The sequence below is a fragment of the Cyclopterus lumpus genome, chromosome 21 (assembly GCF_009769545.1).
Source record: "Cyclopterus lumpus isolate fCycLum1 chromosome 21, fCycLum1.pri, whole genome shotgun sequence".
Classification (NCBI taxonomy): domain Eukaryota; kingdom Metazoa; phylum Chordata; class Actinopteri; order Perciformes; family Cyclopteridae; genus Cyclopterus; species Cyclopterus lumpus.
The window spans coordinates 3348911-3365508 of NC_046986.1; the positions used below are offsets into that span (position 1 = coordinate 3348911).

The 16598-nt window shown below is 45.5% G+C and overlaps 1 protein-coding gene across 1 annotated transcript in view; it reads left to right on the forward strand.

The window, feature by feature from the left end:
• The window catches only part of cntnap5a (contactin associated protein family member 5a), a 90843-nt gene that overhangs the window by 32886 nt on the left and 41359 nt on the right, over window positions 1–16598 (forward strand). The window contains exons 5-8 of the mRNA XM_034561728.1: window positions 1002–1205; window positions 2106–2290; window positions 6357–6500; window positions 11251–11533. Coding sequence (XP_034417619.1) covers window positions 1002–1205; window positions 2106–2290; window positions 6357–6500; window positions 11251–11533 — 816 coding nt within the window. The remainder of the gene's footprint in view (window positions 1–1001; window positions 1206–2105; window positions 2291–6356; window positions 6501–11250; window positions 11534–16598) is intronic.

The window sequence follows — 16598 nt, forward strand, 5'->3', positions numbered from 1 at the left end:
TATTGTGCTGTTTAAATTAATTCAATTTATTTCAATGTAACTGCAGCCGGCGGTTGTTGTTGTTGTTGTTGTTGTTGTTACGCTTTAAATCAAATGTAATTTCACTGGGATCCGGGCGGATATCGATCAGAGAATCTTTACGACCGATACTAAATCTTGTAGCTCGCATCAATGCGATCAATACCACCCCTTCACACACACACACACACACACACACACACACACACACCCTCAGATTGTGAACCCTCTCCTCCTAATGACACAACACTCATTTGATTTAACGAGCATGTGATTCAGTGATTACCAGTTGATAGTCAAATGAAAACGGACGATTATTTGGAAAATGAAGTGGCCTGTTGTCGTTGTTGTTGTTGCTGTTGTTGATGTTGTTGAATCGATTCCAGACAAAATGATGAGAGCAATTTCATAGGATAGTAAGCACATTTAAAAGAATAGTGGGTGACACTTTCCATGAGGCCTATTTATATAATGCACGATAAACATATATAATATATATATATATATATATATATATATAAACATATTGATTTATAGCACACAATATAACGCATTTTAGCGTTATATTGTGTAAGTGTCATAATACTTCATAATAAAAAATTCAAATAAATAATTTATATTTAAAATATTTGTATAATCACTGTTATAATGAATTCTAATGTTAAAAAAGTCACTCTAGGTGCTCATTGTTTGATTTAAATAAAAATAAAATATCATGAAAGCGTTGTAAAATGCATTTTAATCACTTTTATAATGCATCGTAATGTTATTAAAGTAGTCATTGTTGGCTTTAAGGAAAGTACAAATTAATTTAGTGTAATTTTAATGAATGTGTGTTTAAATATATATATATATATTTTATTATTTTACTTTAAGCAAACAACGGCGACATGGAGTGATTTATTTCCCCACTATAATGCATAACAACATAGCTCATAAAGCATTGTACACATATTATAATGCATTGCTAATACGCCCCTCAGAGTCCTACGTGGCCGACTTTGACGGCAGGAGCTCGTTGCTGTACCGGTTCAACCAGAAGTCCATGTCCACGGTGAAGGACGTGGTCTCTCTGCGCTTCAAGAGCCACCAGGCCGAGGGGGTCCTGCTGCACGGGGAGGGCCAGAGGGGGGATTACATCACCCTGGAGCTTCACCGGGGGGCCCTGGACCTCTACCTCAACTTAGGTGAGCCGGAAACATCCGGAACTACGGCAGCGTGGTGGTTGGTCATGTGTCCGTCCCAACTCAGTTCCAGTAATAGTTTTTTTTTCTTCATAATAATACAAAGAATTGCTTTTAAATGTGTTTAAAATGTGTTTTTTAAATTGCTAAATTTGACAGCCGAAAAAAAAGAAAAGAAAAAAAGAAAAAACAAAAGATCTAAGATAAATTAAATGGATTATTATTATTATTATTATTATTATTATTATTATTATTATTATCTATCTTCGAGTCAGATTGCTGTTTTCCAAGAAAACGCATTTCATTCGGAACAAGACGGAAAAAAAGAGAATTCATTTAAACCAGAAAATGGTTGAGGGTAAATATTCACTTGATTCCCAGAATGGTGAAAATATTTGTTCTTAAATAACAATGTAATCTAGCTTACTTCATACCATTTTATATATATATATATATATATATATATATTATTTTATTTTAATTAATATTATTTTATTTTATATATATATTTATATATAATTTATTTATTATTATTTACATGGTTGACAATTGTGGGTAAATAATTCCCTTGATTACGAGAAAGGTAAGGGAAACCTAGCTGACTTCATACCATATTTATATTTTTAGATATATATATATATATATATATATATTATTTTATTATAATGAATACATATTGTATTCTCTATATATTTATATATATTATTGTATTTTAATAATAATAATTTTATTTTAATTTATATGTATTTATACATCACTTATATATATTTAACTATATATACATATTATTTTATTTTAATAATAATCATTTTATTTTACTTGATATATATTTATATATAATTTATATATCTATCATTATTTATATATTCTTTCCGCCTGTCTGTTTCCTTTGTGCTTCTGCAGACGACAGCCGGCCGAGGTTCAGCAGCGGCCGCGTGGCCGTCACCGTGGGCAGCCTGCTGGACGACCAGCAGTGGCACTCGGTGCACATCGAGCGCTTCAACAAGCAGGTCAACCTCACGGTGGACTCCCACACACAGCACTTCCACACCAAAGGGGAGGGGCACTCTCTGGAGGTGGACTACGAGGTGAGATCCCCTCAGATGGTTCGGTTACGATCACCGCAGCTTGTGTTTGTATCCGGTGGTGAATTCATCCGCCGAGGGCCGGACGACCCAATCAGTGTTGGCATAGTGACGAGCAAACATGTACTCAATGAAGTTATTTTTATTATCTCAAAGGAGTATCAGACCTCTGAAGACTTTGGCTTCTCGCATTGTCTTCTTCACATCTGTATTGTCGGTTATTCCAGAACATCACAAACATATTCAAACCCAAACTCGAATACATTTTGAGATATGCCCTCTTACAGTAAATTAAACCCATACATTGACTCAACCCCCTCCTCCTGCTCAGTGATTGCCCAATCGCATGTGTAGCAACCGTGGCATGCAGCCATCCGGTGCATATTTAACACTCTTTTACAGGGATCTCCTTTTTAAATGAATCCGCCTGAGAGATTATTCTCAAACCAACCCAGAGATCTATTTCAACCTCAGAGCCCCTCGCGATGGATAAGCCTCTCGAGAGGCAGATGAGCTACGAATGGCATGACCCTACTCGGCCTCCGATTGGCCGGCACTCTTCTCTGTCGTTGGTTGGACTGCTTAGGTTTAGTCGGGAAGAGTGAGGCCGGTTAGGGTTGGTGGGATTCGGAATAATCCCCTGGGGGGCTTAGGGAGGGTCTGTATGTTCTGGGGTTCTGGTTGAGCCAGCAGATATCCGGGCAACTGGAGATCAGCCCCATATTGGCAACTGGAGATCAACAACTGGAGATCAGCCCCATATTGGCAACTGGAGATCAACAACTGGAGATCAGCCCCATATTGGCAACTGGAGTTCAACAACTGGAGATCAGCCCCATATTGGCAACTGGAGATCGACAACTGGAGATCAGCCCCATATTGGCAACTGGAGATCAACAACTGGAGATCAGCCCCATATTGGCAACTGGAGATCAACAACTGGAGATCAGCCCCATATTGGCAACTGGAGATCGGCAACTGGAGATCAGCCCCATATTGGCAACTGGAGATCGGCAACTGGAGATCAGCCCCATATTGGCAACTGGAGATCGGCAACTGGAGATCAGCCCCACATTGGCAACTGGAGATCAACAACTGGAGATCAGCCCCATATTGGCAACTGGAGATCAACAACTGGAGATCAGTCCCATATTGGCAACTAGAGATGAACAACTGGAGATCAGCCCCATATCCGCAACTAGAGATCAACAACTGGAGATCAGCCCCATATCCGCAACTAGAGATCAACAACTGGAGATCAGCCCCATATTGGCAACTGGAGATCAACAACTGGAGATCAGCCCCATATTGGCAACTGGAGATCAACAACTGGAGATCAGCCCCATATTGGCAACTGGAGATCGGCAACTGGAGATCAGCCCCATATTGGCAACTGGAGATCGGCAACTGGAGATCAGCCCCATATTGGCAACTGGAGATCGGCAACTGGAGATCAGCCCCACATTGGCAACTGGAGATCAACAACTGGAGATCAGCCCCATATTGGCAACTGGAGATCAACAACTGGAGATCAGCCCCATATTGGCAACTGGAGATCGGCAACTGGAGATCAGCCCCATATTGGCAACTGAAGATGCGAGACTGGAGTTGGAGTTGAGCGACAGCGTTTACAACCGGATTGTCTAACAAGTCCGTTTACGAGCCGATTTAAAACCGTAACAAGCTCAACGGTCTTCAGACGATAGCTGGCGGGTTCCCGGATTAAATTTCAGGCAATGCGTTGCCCCTCTTTTAGTCTTCACCTGCAGTCAACCAAAGCCTGCTGGGACGTGATTGGTCAATACTACCCGGGACTACAAACGCTTTCCAATACCAAAATCTTGTGGTCTCCAGAGATCCTGGGCACGTGTGCTTTTGTTTATTGGACGTTAGAGCTGATGAAATATGATCATGTCAGTCGCCGTTGACGATTGCCGGACTGGAAATCAGAAGCCAGCTGTTTTTTTTTTTTTAATGCCTCATTCTAAAATCAAGAGCCCATTGTTTCAAAAAAAATGTAATGCGAATGACGAATTCATTCTGCCGCAGTTATTTTTAAACCGCATTAGTGCCGTGTGAGGATGGAACGATAAGGGTGTAATCCTGATAAAAAATCACCCTTCGTAGTCGCAGTTTGAATTTGCATAATTACAGCAACATGCATACTGGCTCCTGGGAAACGACAGCTTTCAAAAGGATTTTTAAGAACCCGGCTGTCGGGGTTCTCTTCCAGGCCGCCTCAAGAGCAATAGTGAGGACCAACTCTGATGTGGCAAATGACGAGGTCCGGCTCACAGTCCGAAGTCACCTCTGCAAAGGTGGAATAGGACATGCAAAGGTGGAATAGGACCTGCAAAGGTAGAATAGGACCTGCAAAGGTGGAATAAGCTCTGCAAAGGTGGAATAGGACCTGCAAAGGTAGAATAGGACCTGCAAAGGTGGAATAAGCTCTGCAAAGGTGGAATAGGACATGCAAAGGTGGAATAGGACCTGCAAATGTAGAATAAGCTCTGCAAAGGTGGAATAGGACATACAAAGGTGGAATAGGACCTGCAAAGGTAGAATAGGACCTGCAGAGGTGGAATAGCCTCCACAAAGGTAGAATAAGCTCTGCAAAGGTGGAATAAGACATGCAAAGGTGGAATAAGACCTGGAAAGGTAGAATAGGACCTGCAAAGGTGGAATAAGCTCTGCAAAGGTGGAATAGGACATGCAAAGGTGGTATAAGACCAGCAAAGGTAGAATAGGACCTGCAAAGGTGGAATAAGCTCTGCAAAGGTGGAATAGGACATGCAAAGGTGGAATAGGACCTGCAAATGTAGAATAAGCTCTGCAAAGGTGGAATAGGACATGCAAAGGTGGAATAGGACCTGCAAAGGTAGAATAGGACCTGCAGAGGTGGAATAGCCTCCACAAAGGTAGAATAAGCTCTGCAAAGGTGGAATAAGACATGCAAAGGTGGAATAAGACCTGGAAAGGTAGAATAGGACCTGCAAAGGTGGAATAAGCTCTGCAAAGGTGGAATAGGACATGCAAAGGTGGTATAAGACCTGCAAAGGTAGAATAGGACCTGCAAAGGTGGAATAAGCTCTGCAAAGGTGGAATAGGACATGCAAAGGTGGAATAGGACCTGCAAAGGTAGAATAAGCTCTGCAAAGGTGGAATAGGACATGCAAAGGTGGAATATGACCTGCAAAGGTAGAATAGGACCTGCAGAGGTGGAATAGCCTCCACAAAGGTAGAATAAGCTCTGCAAAGGTGGAATAGGACATGCAAAGATAGAATAGGACCTGCAAAGGTGGAATAAGTTCTGCAAAGGTGGAATAGGACATGCAAAGATAGAATAGGACCTGCACAGGTGGAATAAGCTCCACAAAGGTGGAATAAGCTCTGCAAAGGTGGAATAGGACATGCAAAGGTGGAATAGGATCCACAAAGGTAGAATAGGACCTGCACAGGTGTAATAAGCTCCACAAAGGTAGAATAGGATCCACAAAGGTAGAATAGGACCTGCACAGGTGTAATAAGCTCCACAAAGGTGGAATAGGATCCACAAAGGTAGAATAGGACCTGCACAGGTGGAATAAGCTCCACAAAGGTGGAATAGGATCCACAAAGGTAGAATAGGACCTGCACAGGTGGAATAAGCTCCACAAAGGTAGAATAGGACCTGCAAAGGTGGAATAAGCTCTGCCAGCCAAGTTCCTCCACTCCAAAATCGGTAAAAAAAAAGCTTTTGTGCACGGGGGGGGGGGGGGGGGGGGGGGGGGGAGGCATTGTCAAGTTGAATAAAACTGGCGTGGCACTAAGATGCATCTTGGTTGGGCCTGAAGAGCTCGGAGCAGAGCATCGTGGGCACAACGGCGCTCTGCAGCGAGTGGGCGTCGTTTTCTCACTCGATGAATCACCAGCCGGTGAGGATGTGTGAGCAGAGTATTTTGAGACCGCACAGAATGTGAATCTCGCATTATGTAAACACAACTTTTTTTCCCGTTGTGAATACACGAATTGTTTGACTTCAAATCGTCTGACGCTAAGAGCTCCACCGCTTTCTGTTCCCCCGTCACAGCTGAGCTTCGGAGGCATCCCGCTGCCCGGTAAACCCGGCACCTTCCTGAGGAAGAACTTCCACGGCTGCGTGGAGAACCTCTACTACAACGGGATCAACGTCATCGACCTGGCCAAGAGACGCAAGCCACAGATACACAGCGTGGTGAGTTCAGCTGAAGAATCCACGTTTTAGCTCTGGAACATCAACAATATATATATATATATATATATAGATATATAGATATATCTATATATCTATATATATATCGGTTTGATTGTTTTACCCCCGTGAAGCAAAATGTAGATTTATCATAGGAAAAAGGTATGTAGCAATGACAGATAAGATGTAGCATTATTATAATTGTCACGTTGTTTCTAGAAGACCTAATTTGATGAGATTTTCTCTGCTCTGTTGACCGACTTGAGCGCTCTTCAGCTTTCGAGTGTAGATCCAGGTGGAGGCCATCTTTAGTGCTCCAGGAAATACAATTTACTGCATTCAAAAGACACTTTTCCGTTTGAAAGGCACATCTTCTCTACTGGTAACGATGGAAACTAATTTAATGATGTATAAAGAGAGACGGGTAAAAGAAACAAGGTGCACAAGAGCACGTATTTATACAATATATGCCTATTTACATATATATTACATATTCAGTGTAATTCTATGGTTTGGCTGTGCAGACTGGAGTCTCTGCAAAAGGTTGAGGACCAGAGACAGAGTGAAGGCATGAATGTAGCTTCTCGTACGTCTCCGTGATGACAGCTGCTTCCATTCCCTCAAGAGGTCATCCTCAAGAGGTCATCCTCAAGAGGTCATCCTCAAGAGGTCATCCTCAAGAGGTCATCCTCAAGAGGTCATCCTCAAGAGGTCATCTCTGTTCGGGCGGTGATTGATATAAAGATATGAAGACGTTCAGCGTTAAATAAACAAGTGTGACGGTCGAGTGTGCAGGAAGGTATTAATATGCAGCTCGTGAGCTGTTGTTTAAACGCCCTGTAGATTATTTCAGAAGCATTTGACCTTTTGACCTCAAGGCTCAAGGTCGGTTCCTTGTCTCCTGCATGTCCTCGGGCGCTGAGGATGAGTCAAATGCAGAGGTCAAATTGTATGTGTGTATATATATATATATATGGACATAATAAAGTTAAAGCATGATTAACAAAGCAATGCATCCAATAGAACCGATTCTTCGCTACCAACAATTCCAAAAAGACCTGACAGTACTCGTTATCTACGGTTCTGCGGTTCTTTTTGGTTCCTGCAGGGGTTAAAAAAAAAAACACCGGTGTCCCAAGCTGCATTGCAGGAGGAGAGCTAGTTAGCCGTTAGCAGCCGGTGGGCGGCACAGACCCGACAGCTAACGTTACGAGGTCGCATCGCGTTACATTGCGATGCGTTCGAGGTCGATGCGTGAAAAATGTGGGTAAATTGTCACGTTATCGTGGTGTGTTCAAATGTAATCTTGTAAAATGTCGTTTTTTGGCAAGAAACTATTGGGGATTATTAATAAATTAGCAAAAAGAAACTAAAGGACACGGGATTTATTCAAATTGTAACCTCACGGTGGCGCTAGAGGAGCAGTCGGAGGATAGTCACGAGGACGCATCCTCTGGGGGACCACGCATGTCTGTAAAAAGAGGGATTCGTGGGAAATCCGTCCATCGGTCACGGAGAATATTATTTACGTCTGGTCTAAAATGGCGGACGGACCCGTTTCTGCTCGCCGTGCCGCATTCTGGAAGGAGAAAGAGAGAATAACGGCATAAAAAAAAAGCAATCACGACATCCAATGTGATCCTAACTGCTCTATCATTAAGTCCAAGTGTGCGAATGGATTCATTTGAAGAGTCGACCCCCCCCCCCCCCTCGGCCACAGATCCACACGGCCGCCACCTTTTAAAGTCTTGATTGCCGCGTTAAGAAAAGAAGAAAAAAAGAAACCGGTCCCTCCGCTGACAACGGGGAGCGGCGAGCTGTCACGATGGACGTCCGTAATGGAATTTCAATGGGGACCATCTCCCCCCGAAGGTCGCCTCACATCGAGAGTCAAAAGAGCCGTGATTGCCCTGGAGGCGCCGGCACTAATGGGACTCTGACCTCGGCGGACGCAGCCAGCCGGCCGGTGTCGGAGCGGACCCCACGCGACCTCTCAGAATTACACCGGAAAAAACGTACACTTTAATGGTTTTTATGTCTTTTGTTTCTTTTCCTTTATCTCGGGGGGGGGGGGGGGGGGGGGGGTTCAGCCATATTGGTTTGGAGCAGATACATGTCAGGGGATTCATCTCGGACTCTTTTCCCCATTTCTTCTCACTTTAGACAACAACTTTTATCTCTGTTTAATTCATAACGAGGGAAACGTTGGCTTGGCTCCATGAGGATACTTCAACAGCTTAAGAAATACTCTTTGTTTGATAAGAAGATCAGGTACCTCTTCCATATCTGCAATGCAAACATCACCCGCTATCGTAGCTTAGCATAAGGACAGGAAACAGGAAGCAGGGACTCTGGCTCTTTTCAAACAAAGTGGGTTCAGACAACCAAACCACTCGGTTCTTACTACTTAAAAAAAAGAGAAGAAGAAGATGAGAACATAATCTTCTTGCCAGCGTTTGCATGGATATGCTCTGAGACAGAGAGATATCATTTGAAAAAGACGTGAGGCTTCATGAGGCTTCATGGACAGACGTGAGGCTTCATGAGGCTTCATGGACAGACGTGAGGCTTCATGGATAGACGTGAGGCTTCATGAGGCTTCATGGACAGACGTGAGGCTTCATGAGGCTTCATGGATAGACGTGAGGCTTCATGGATAGACGTGAGGCTTCATGAGGCTTCATGGATAGACGTGAGGCTTCATGAGGCTTCATGGACAGACGTGAGGCTTCATGGATAGACGTGAGGCTTCATGAGGCTTCATGGACAGACGTGAGGCTTCATGAGGCTTCATGGATAGACGTGAGGCTTCATGAGGCTTCATGGATAGACGTGAGGCTTCATGAGGCTTCATGGACAGACGTGAGGCTTCATGAGGCTTCATGGATAGACGTGAGGCTTCATGAGGCTTCATGGATAGACGTGAGGCTTCATGAGGCTTCATGGATAGACGTGAGGCTTCATGAGGCTTCATGGATAGACGTGAGGCTTCATGGACAGACATGAGGCTTCATGGACAGACGTGAGGCTTCATGGATAGACGTGAGGCTTCATGAGGCTTCATGGACAGACGTGAGGCTTCATGGACAGACGTGAGGCTTCATGAGGCTTCATGGACAGACGTGAGGCTTCATGAGGCTTCATGGACAGACGTGAGGCTTCATGAGGCTTCATGGATAGACGTGAGGCTTCATGAGGCTTCATGGACAGACGTGAGGCTTCATGAGGCTTCATGGACAGACGTGAGGCTTCATGGACAGACGTGAGGCTTCATGAGGCTTCATGGATACCCGTGAGGCTTCATGGACAGACGTGAGGCTTTATGGACAGACGTGAGGCTTCATGAGGCTTCATGGACAGACGTGAGGCTTCATGAGGCTTCATGGACAGACGTGAGGCTTCATGGATAGACGTGAGGCTTCATGAGGCTTCATGGACAGACGTGAGGCTTCATGGATAGACGTGAGGCTTCATGGACAGACGTGAGGCTTCATAAGGCTTCATGGATAGACGTGAGGCTTCATGAGGCTTCATGGATAGACGTGAGGCTTCATGAGGCTTCATGGATAGACGTGAGGCTTCATGAGGCTTCATGGACAGACGTGAGGCTTCATGAGGCTTCATGGATAGACGTGAGGCTTCATGAGGCTTCATGGATAGACGTGAGGCTTCATGAGGCTTCATGGATAGACGTGAGGCTTCATGAGGCTTCATGGACAGACGTGAGGCTTCATGAGGCTTCATGGACAGACGTGAGGCTTCATGAGGCTTCATGGATAGACGTGAGGCTTCATGAGGCTTCATGGACAGACGTGAGGCTTCATGAGGCTTCATGGACAGACGTGAGGCTTCATGGAGAGACGTGAGGCTTCATGAGGCTTCATGGATACCCGTGAGGCTTCATGGACAGACGTGAGGCTTTATGGACAGACGTGAGGCTTCATGAGGCTTCATGGACAGACGTGAGGCTTCATGGATAGACGTGAGGCTTCATGAGGCTTCATGGACAGACGTGAGGCTTCATGGATAGACGTGAGGCTTCATGGACAGACGTGAGGCTTCATGAGGCTTCATGGATAGACGTGAGGCTTCATGAGGCTTCATGGATAGACGTGAGGCTTCATGAGGCTTCATGGATAGACGTGAGGCTTCATGAGGCTTCATGGACAGACGTGAGGCTTCATGAGGCTTCATGGACAGACGTGAGGCTTCATGAGGCTTCATGGATAGACGTGAGGCTTCATGAGGCTTCATGGACAGACGTGAGGCTTCATGAGGCTTCATGGACAGACGTGAGGCTTCATGAGGCTTCATGGACAGACGTGAGGCTTCATGAGGCTTCATGGATAGACGTGAGGCTTCATGAGGCTTCATGGACAGACGTGAGGCTTCATGAGGCTTCATGGACAGACGTGAGGCTTCATGAGGCTTCATGGATAGACGTGAGGGCGCCACCGAGCATGAGAAAACAAATAACCACGTTTGCTCTAAAGTGCCAAATTATTCCTTTAATCGTCGTGCACTTTTCTATCATTATTATGAATTTCCGTGATCATCTTGGAAAGTGCAAAGCGCCGCCGATGATGAACTGACAACTGATGACGAATAATTGAGCCGCTTGAAGGTGACATTTAATTAGTGTGGGTGGGGCTTCGCTCATCCCCGCCATCTGTTCCCCGGTTCTCTCTCTCTCTGCATATCAATATGTCACAACGAGACGAGTCCTTGTGGTTTCTCTCTCGCCGTCCTCCAGGGCAACGTGACCTTCTCGTGTTCGCCGCCCCAGCTGGTGGCCTGCACCTTCCTGAGCTCCAGCAGCAGCTTCCTGTCGCTCCCGGCGCCGGCGCCGGCGGCGGGGGGGTCTGCCGCGGGGGGGTTCTCCGTCCGCTTCCAGTTCAGGACGTGGAACCCGGACGCGCTGCTGCTCTCCGTGCAGCTGAACCCGGAGCCCCGCCGGCTGGAGCTGCAGGTCAACGGCAGCCGGCTGCAGCTGACCCTCCACGGCTCGGAGAGGACCAGATCGGAAGTCTCAGCCGGTGAGTCCACGGCGTCGTTTTCGTGAACATTAACTCTCACCGACGTCTGGAGAGATGTTCTGGACTCAAATGTGGGGGGGTCAGAGGTCACCGTGACCATCATGTGTGTTTCTGGTCGTAATTCAAGAATGAAAACGCTGATTCATGAATGTTTTATGATGAAGGAAATACACTCGCTGTGTTTCTCAGAGCTGCAGGAGACACACGGAAGGTTTTAGTGAGGAAAACACCTTTTGTTTGTTTACTGGAGGATTCCACGTGAGCCGCTTCTCTATTTCCTGACTCCTCGTCTCCTGTCTCCTCGTCTCCTCTGTCCTCCTGTCTGTGACCCTGAAATCGATCTCATCGTTCCATCTTGAAGGACTTCCAAATTCCTAAAATGCATCTGGAGGAGACAGGAGAGAGGAGACAGGAGAGAGGAGACAGGAGAGAGGAGACAGGAGAAAGGAGACAGGAGAGAGGAGAGAGGACAGAGGAGAGAGGAGAAAGGACACAGGAGAGAGGAGAGAGGAGACAGGAGAGAGGAGACAGGAGAAAGGAGACAGGAGAGAGGAGACAGGAGAAAGGAGAGAGGAAACAGGACAGAGGAGAGAGGAGAAAGGACACAGGAGAGAGGACAGACGAGACAGGAGAGAGGAGACAGGACAGAGGAGAGAGTACAGAGGAGAGAGGACAGAGGAGAGAGGAGAATGCAGAGAGGAGACAGGAGAGAGGAGACAGGACAGAGGAGAGAGGACACAGGAGAGAGGACAGAGGAGACAGGACAGAGGAGACAGGACAGAGGAGAGAGGAGAAAGGACACATGAGAGAGGACAGAGGAGAGAGGAGAATGCAGAGAGGAGACAGGAGAGAGGAGACAGGACAGAGGAGAGAGGACACAGGAGAGAGGACAGAGGAGACAGGAGAGAGGAGACATGACAGAGGAGACAGGACAGAGGAGACAGGAGAGAGGAGGCACAGGTGTATCCTTCTCTTTTTTTTACATCTAAAAGAGGCGCGACAGGTTCTTGTCATATTGTGCCACGTGTCGAATTTAATGAACACAATTATCATAATGTTGTTATCAACACTGTTGAGCTCCTTGGACGGAGGCTATTAAATACAGAGTGGAAAAAAAAGAAAAGACGTGACGTCGCTTTAAAGCGAGGATGCCTCGACTCCTCTCTCCTCTCTCCTCTCTCCTCGCAGGGGGGCGGGACTAAGATCCGAGGAGAGGAATCGAGGACGCACCGAGTAAACAAGAAGAGCCGAGAGCTCGAACAAAGACTAGTCGGCCTCGCGCCAGTAATTTCACCCGACGTACTTTTAACACCTTTTGTCCTCAATGAACTCTACAAAAGAAAAAGAAGTTTGATGTTCTTGAATGGACTCGTGGAGGAGGAGCAGGAGAGGGAACCGATCTGTACGGGATCGCTCCGCAAATACAACTCAGATAACTGTGATTGTTTTGGGGGAGCCAGACTTTCAGCAGATGGCGGGGCTGCAGGGAAATATAGATGGAGGAGACAACCTCAGCCAAGAGACAATATTCCCTTTTATATAATTTAGCTCAAGCTGTATTTAATTACCAATCTGCAGGGGGGGGGGGGGTGGCGTCTCTTATTTGTAATAACAAGGAAAAAGTTCCAGTGAAGAGATGTGATATTAGTTTGACTTGCAGGAATTGACTTCTCAGTAATTTTGGGGGGTGTTTATCTATTTATTAATCGACACAGATTCCTTTGGGGGGGGGGGGGTTCCCCCTCCTTTTCCTTTCGAGGTCACCGCTGAAATTATTATCGAGCGAGAGCTCCGATAGCATCTCGGTTACACATTTCGTTGAGGCTCATCCGGATACTTATTTTTTAAGCGTGCCAAGAGAGAGATAAGCCCTCGGATGTCGACCGGTAAATGTGATTAAAAACGCAGATTTATCCAGAGTGAATGCCGCAGACATGCCAGGGGGGGGGGGGGGGGCCTTCATTTCATTAAGGGGCCCCCCCAAAAGAGAGTCGGGTGCATGCTACTCGGAGCGGCTGGTAAATCTGCTTTATGATGGATGTGCCGAATGGTAGCGGAGAAAACTGGAGCCGCTGCTGGTAAATGTGTGTTGTTCCCCGCGGTGTTACGGATCAGCTGGGTCAGTAAACAGCCACGGATATCTTAATCCAAAGAGGGCACCTGTCGCCGGCACTCGGCCCCCAACGGCATCACCTGCAAAACAAAACAAAAAAACGTGTTCACAGCCAGAGAAAAACAGTGGGAAATTGTGGGGTATTAATTAAAAAGTAAGGCAAGTTCATGGATATCATAGGGCCCATGCTCACCTTTTCACACCTCTCTCCTCCCGGAGTGCATCACACGACTCACAGCGACGTCTGATCCCAGAGCAGCAGAGGTGTCTCAGCGCCATCATTAAACCGAGCTGCCGGGCTGCAAAGGTTGCTGCGAATAATTTAAAATGTTTCTAAATTTAAACCCCTGCTCTTCTTTTCGAGTTTTATATACAATATATATATATATATATATATATAATATTTTATATAAATATATATTTATATATATATATAAATATTTATATTTATAATATTTCTTTTATTTATATATATATAAATATATATTTATTTAATTTTTTATATATATTTATATACTGTATATAAATATATTTATATATATAAATACAGTATATTTATTTATTTATATATATGTATATATTTTCATATATATATATATATATATATATATTTAAATAAATATAATAAGTAACAAAAAAAAAAAAAGTAGACAGTAGAAAAAGCTTGAGGAGAAATGCAATTGGGCGTGTTGGAGAAAGTGCTGCACTGGTGCTAAGTGCACGAGAGCGTTAATGTGGAAAACCCCCGATCGATCTGCATGAAGCTGTCACATGAAGCTGTGACATGAAGCTGTGACATGAAGCTGTGACATGAAGCTGTGACATGAAGCTGTGACATGAAGCTGTCACATGAAGCTGTGACATGAAGCTGTGACATGAAGCTGTGACATGAAGCTGTGACATGAAGCTGTGACATGAATGAAGCTGTCACATGAAGCTGTGACATGAAGCTGTCACATGAAGCTGTGACATGAATGAAGCTGTCACATGAAGCTGTGACATGAAGCTGTGACATGAAGCTGTCACATGAAGCTGTGACATGAAGCTGTGACATGAAGCTGTGACATGAATGAAGCTGTCACATGAAGCTGTGACATGAAGCTGTGACATGAAGCTGTGACATGAAGCTGTGACATGAAGCTGTCACATGAAGCTGTGACATGAAGCTGTCACATGAAGCTGTGACATGAAGCTGTGACATGAAGCTGTGACATGAAGCTGTGACATGAAGCTGTCACATGAAGCTGTGACATGAAGCTGTCACATGAAGCTGTCACATGAAGCTGTGACATGAAGCTGTGACATGAAGCTGTGACATGAAGCTGTGACATGAATGAAGCTGTGACATGAAGCTGTGACATGAAGCTGTGACATGAAGCTGTGACATGAAGCTGTGACATGAAGCTGTGACATGAAGCTGTCACATGAAGCTGTGACATGAAGCTGTGACATGAAGCTGTGACATGAAGCTGTGACATGAAGCTGTCACATGAAGCTGTGACATGAAGCTGTCACATGAAGCTGTCACATGAAGCTGTGACATGAAGCTGTGACATGAAGCTGTGACATGAAGCTGTGACATGAATGAAGCTGTGACATGAAGCTGTGACATGAAGCTGTGACATGAAGCTGTGACATGAAGCTGTGACATGAAGCTGTCACATGAAGCTGTGACATGAAGCTGTGACATGAAGCTGTGACATGAAGCTGTGACATGAAGCTGTCACATGAAGCTGTGACATGAAGCTGTCACATGAAGCTGTCACATGAAGCTGTGACATGAAGCTGTGACATGAAGCTGTGACATGAAGCTGTGACATGAAGCTGTCACATGAAGCTGTGACATGAAGCTGTGACATGAAGCTGTGACATGAAGCTGTGACATGAATGAAGCTGTGACATGAAGCTGTGACATGAAGCTGTGACATGAAGCTGTGACATGAAGCTGTCACATGAAGCTGTGACATGAAGCTGTCACATGAAGCTGTGACATGAAGCTGTGACATGAAGCTGTCACATGAAGCTGTGACATGAAGCTGTGACATGAAGCTGTGACATGAAGCTGTGACATGAAGCTGTCACATGAAGCTGTGACATGAAGCTGTGACATGAAGCTGTCACATGAAGCTGTGACATGAAGCTGTGACATGAAGCTGTCACATGAAGCTGTCACATGAAGCTGTCACATGAAGCTGTGACATGAAGCTGTCACATGAAGCTGTCACATGAAGCTGTGACATGAAGCTGTGACATGAAGCTGTCACATGAAGCTGTGACATGAAGCTGTGACATGAAGCTGTCACATGAAGCTGTCACATGAAGCTGTGACATGAAGCTGTGACATGAAGCTGTGACATGAAGCTGTGACATGAAGCTGTGACATGAAGCTGTGACATGAAGCTGTGACATGAAGCTGTCACATGAAGCTGTCACATGAAGCTGTCACATGAAGCTGTCACATGAAGCTGTCACATGAAGCTGTCACATGAAGCTGTCACATGAAGCTGTGACATGAAGCTGTCACATGAAGCTGTCACATGAAGCTGTGACATGAAGCTGTGACATGAAGCTGTGACATGAAGCTGTGACATGAAGCTGTGACATGAAGCTGTGACATGAAGCTGTGACATGAAGGTTTCTGACACGATTAAAACAAACAAGATGTCCGAGATACTTCCGTGACACTCGGAGCTCGACCAGCAAAGAGACCATGAGATATAGACACGCATACATATGAATACATGTATTTGTAACTCCCAGAATGCACTCTGCCTGACCGCCACGTGCCGCCCCGACCTCCCGCAACCACCGGGATGCTAATTTCCCGCGCTTGTCACTAATCGCTAACGGAGCCACGGCTCGGTGGTTTCCATTCGCCCAATCACCCAACGGAAGACGAGCCGTCGATGTCGATTTGACAGGACGAGTCGGCCAATTACTCGTCTCTTTGGG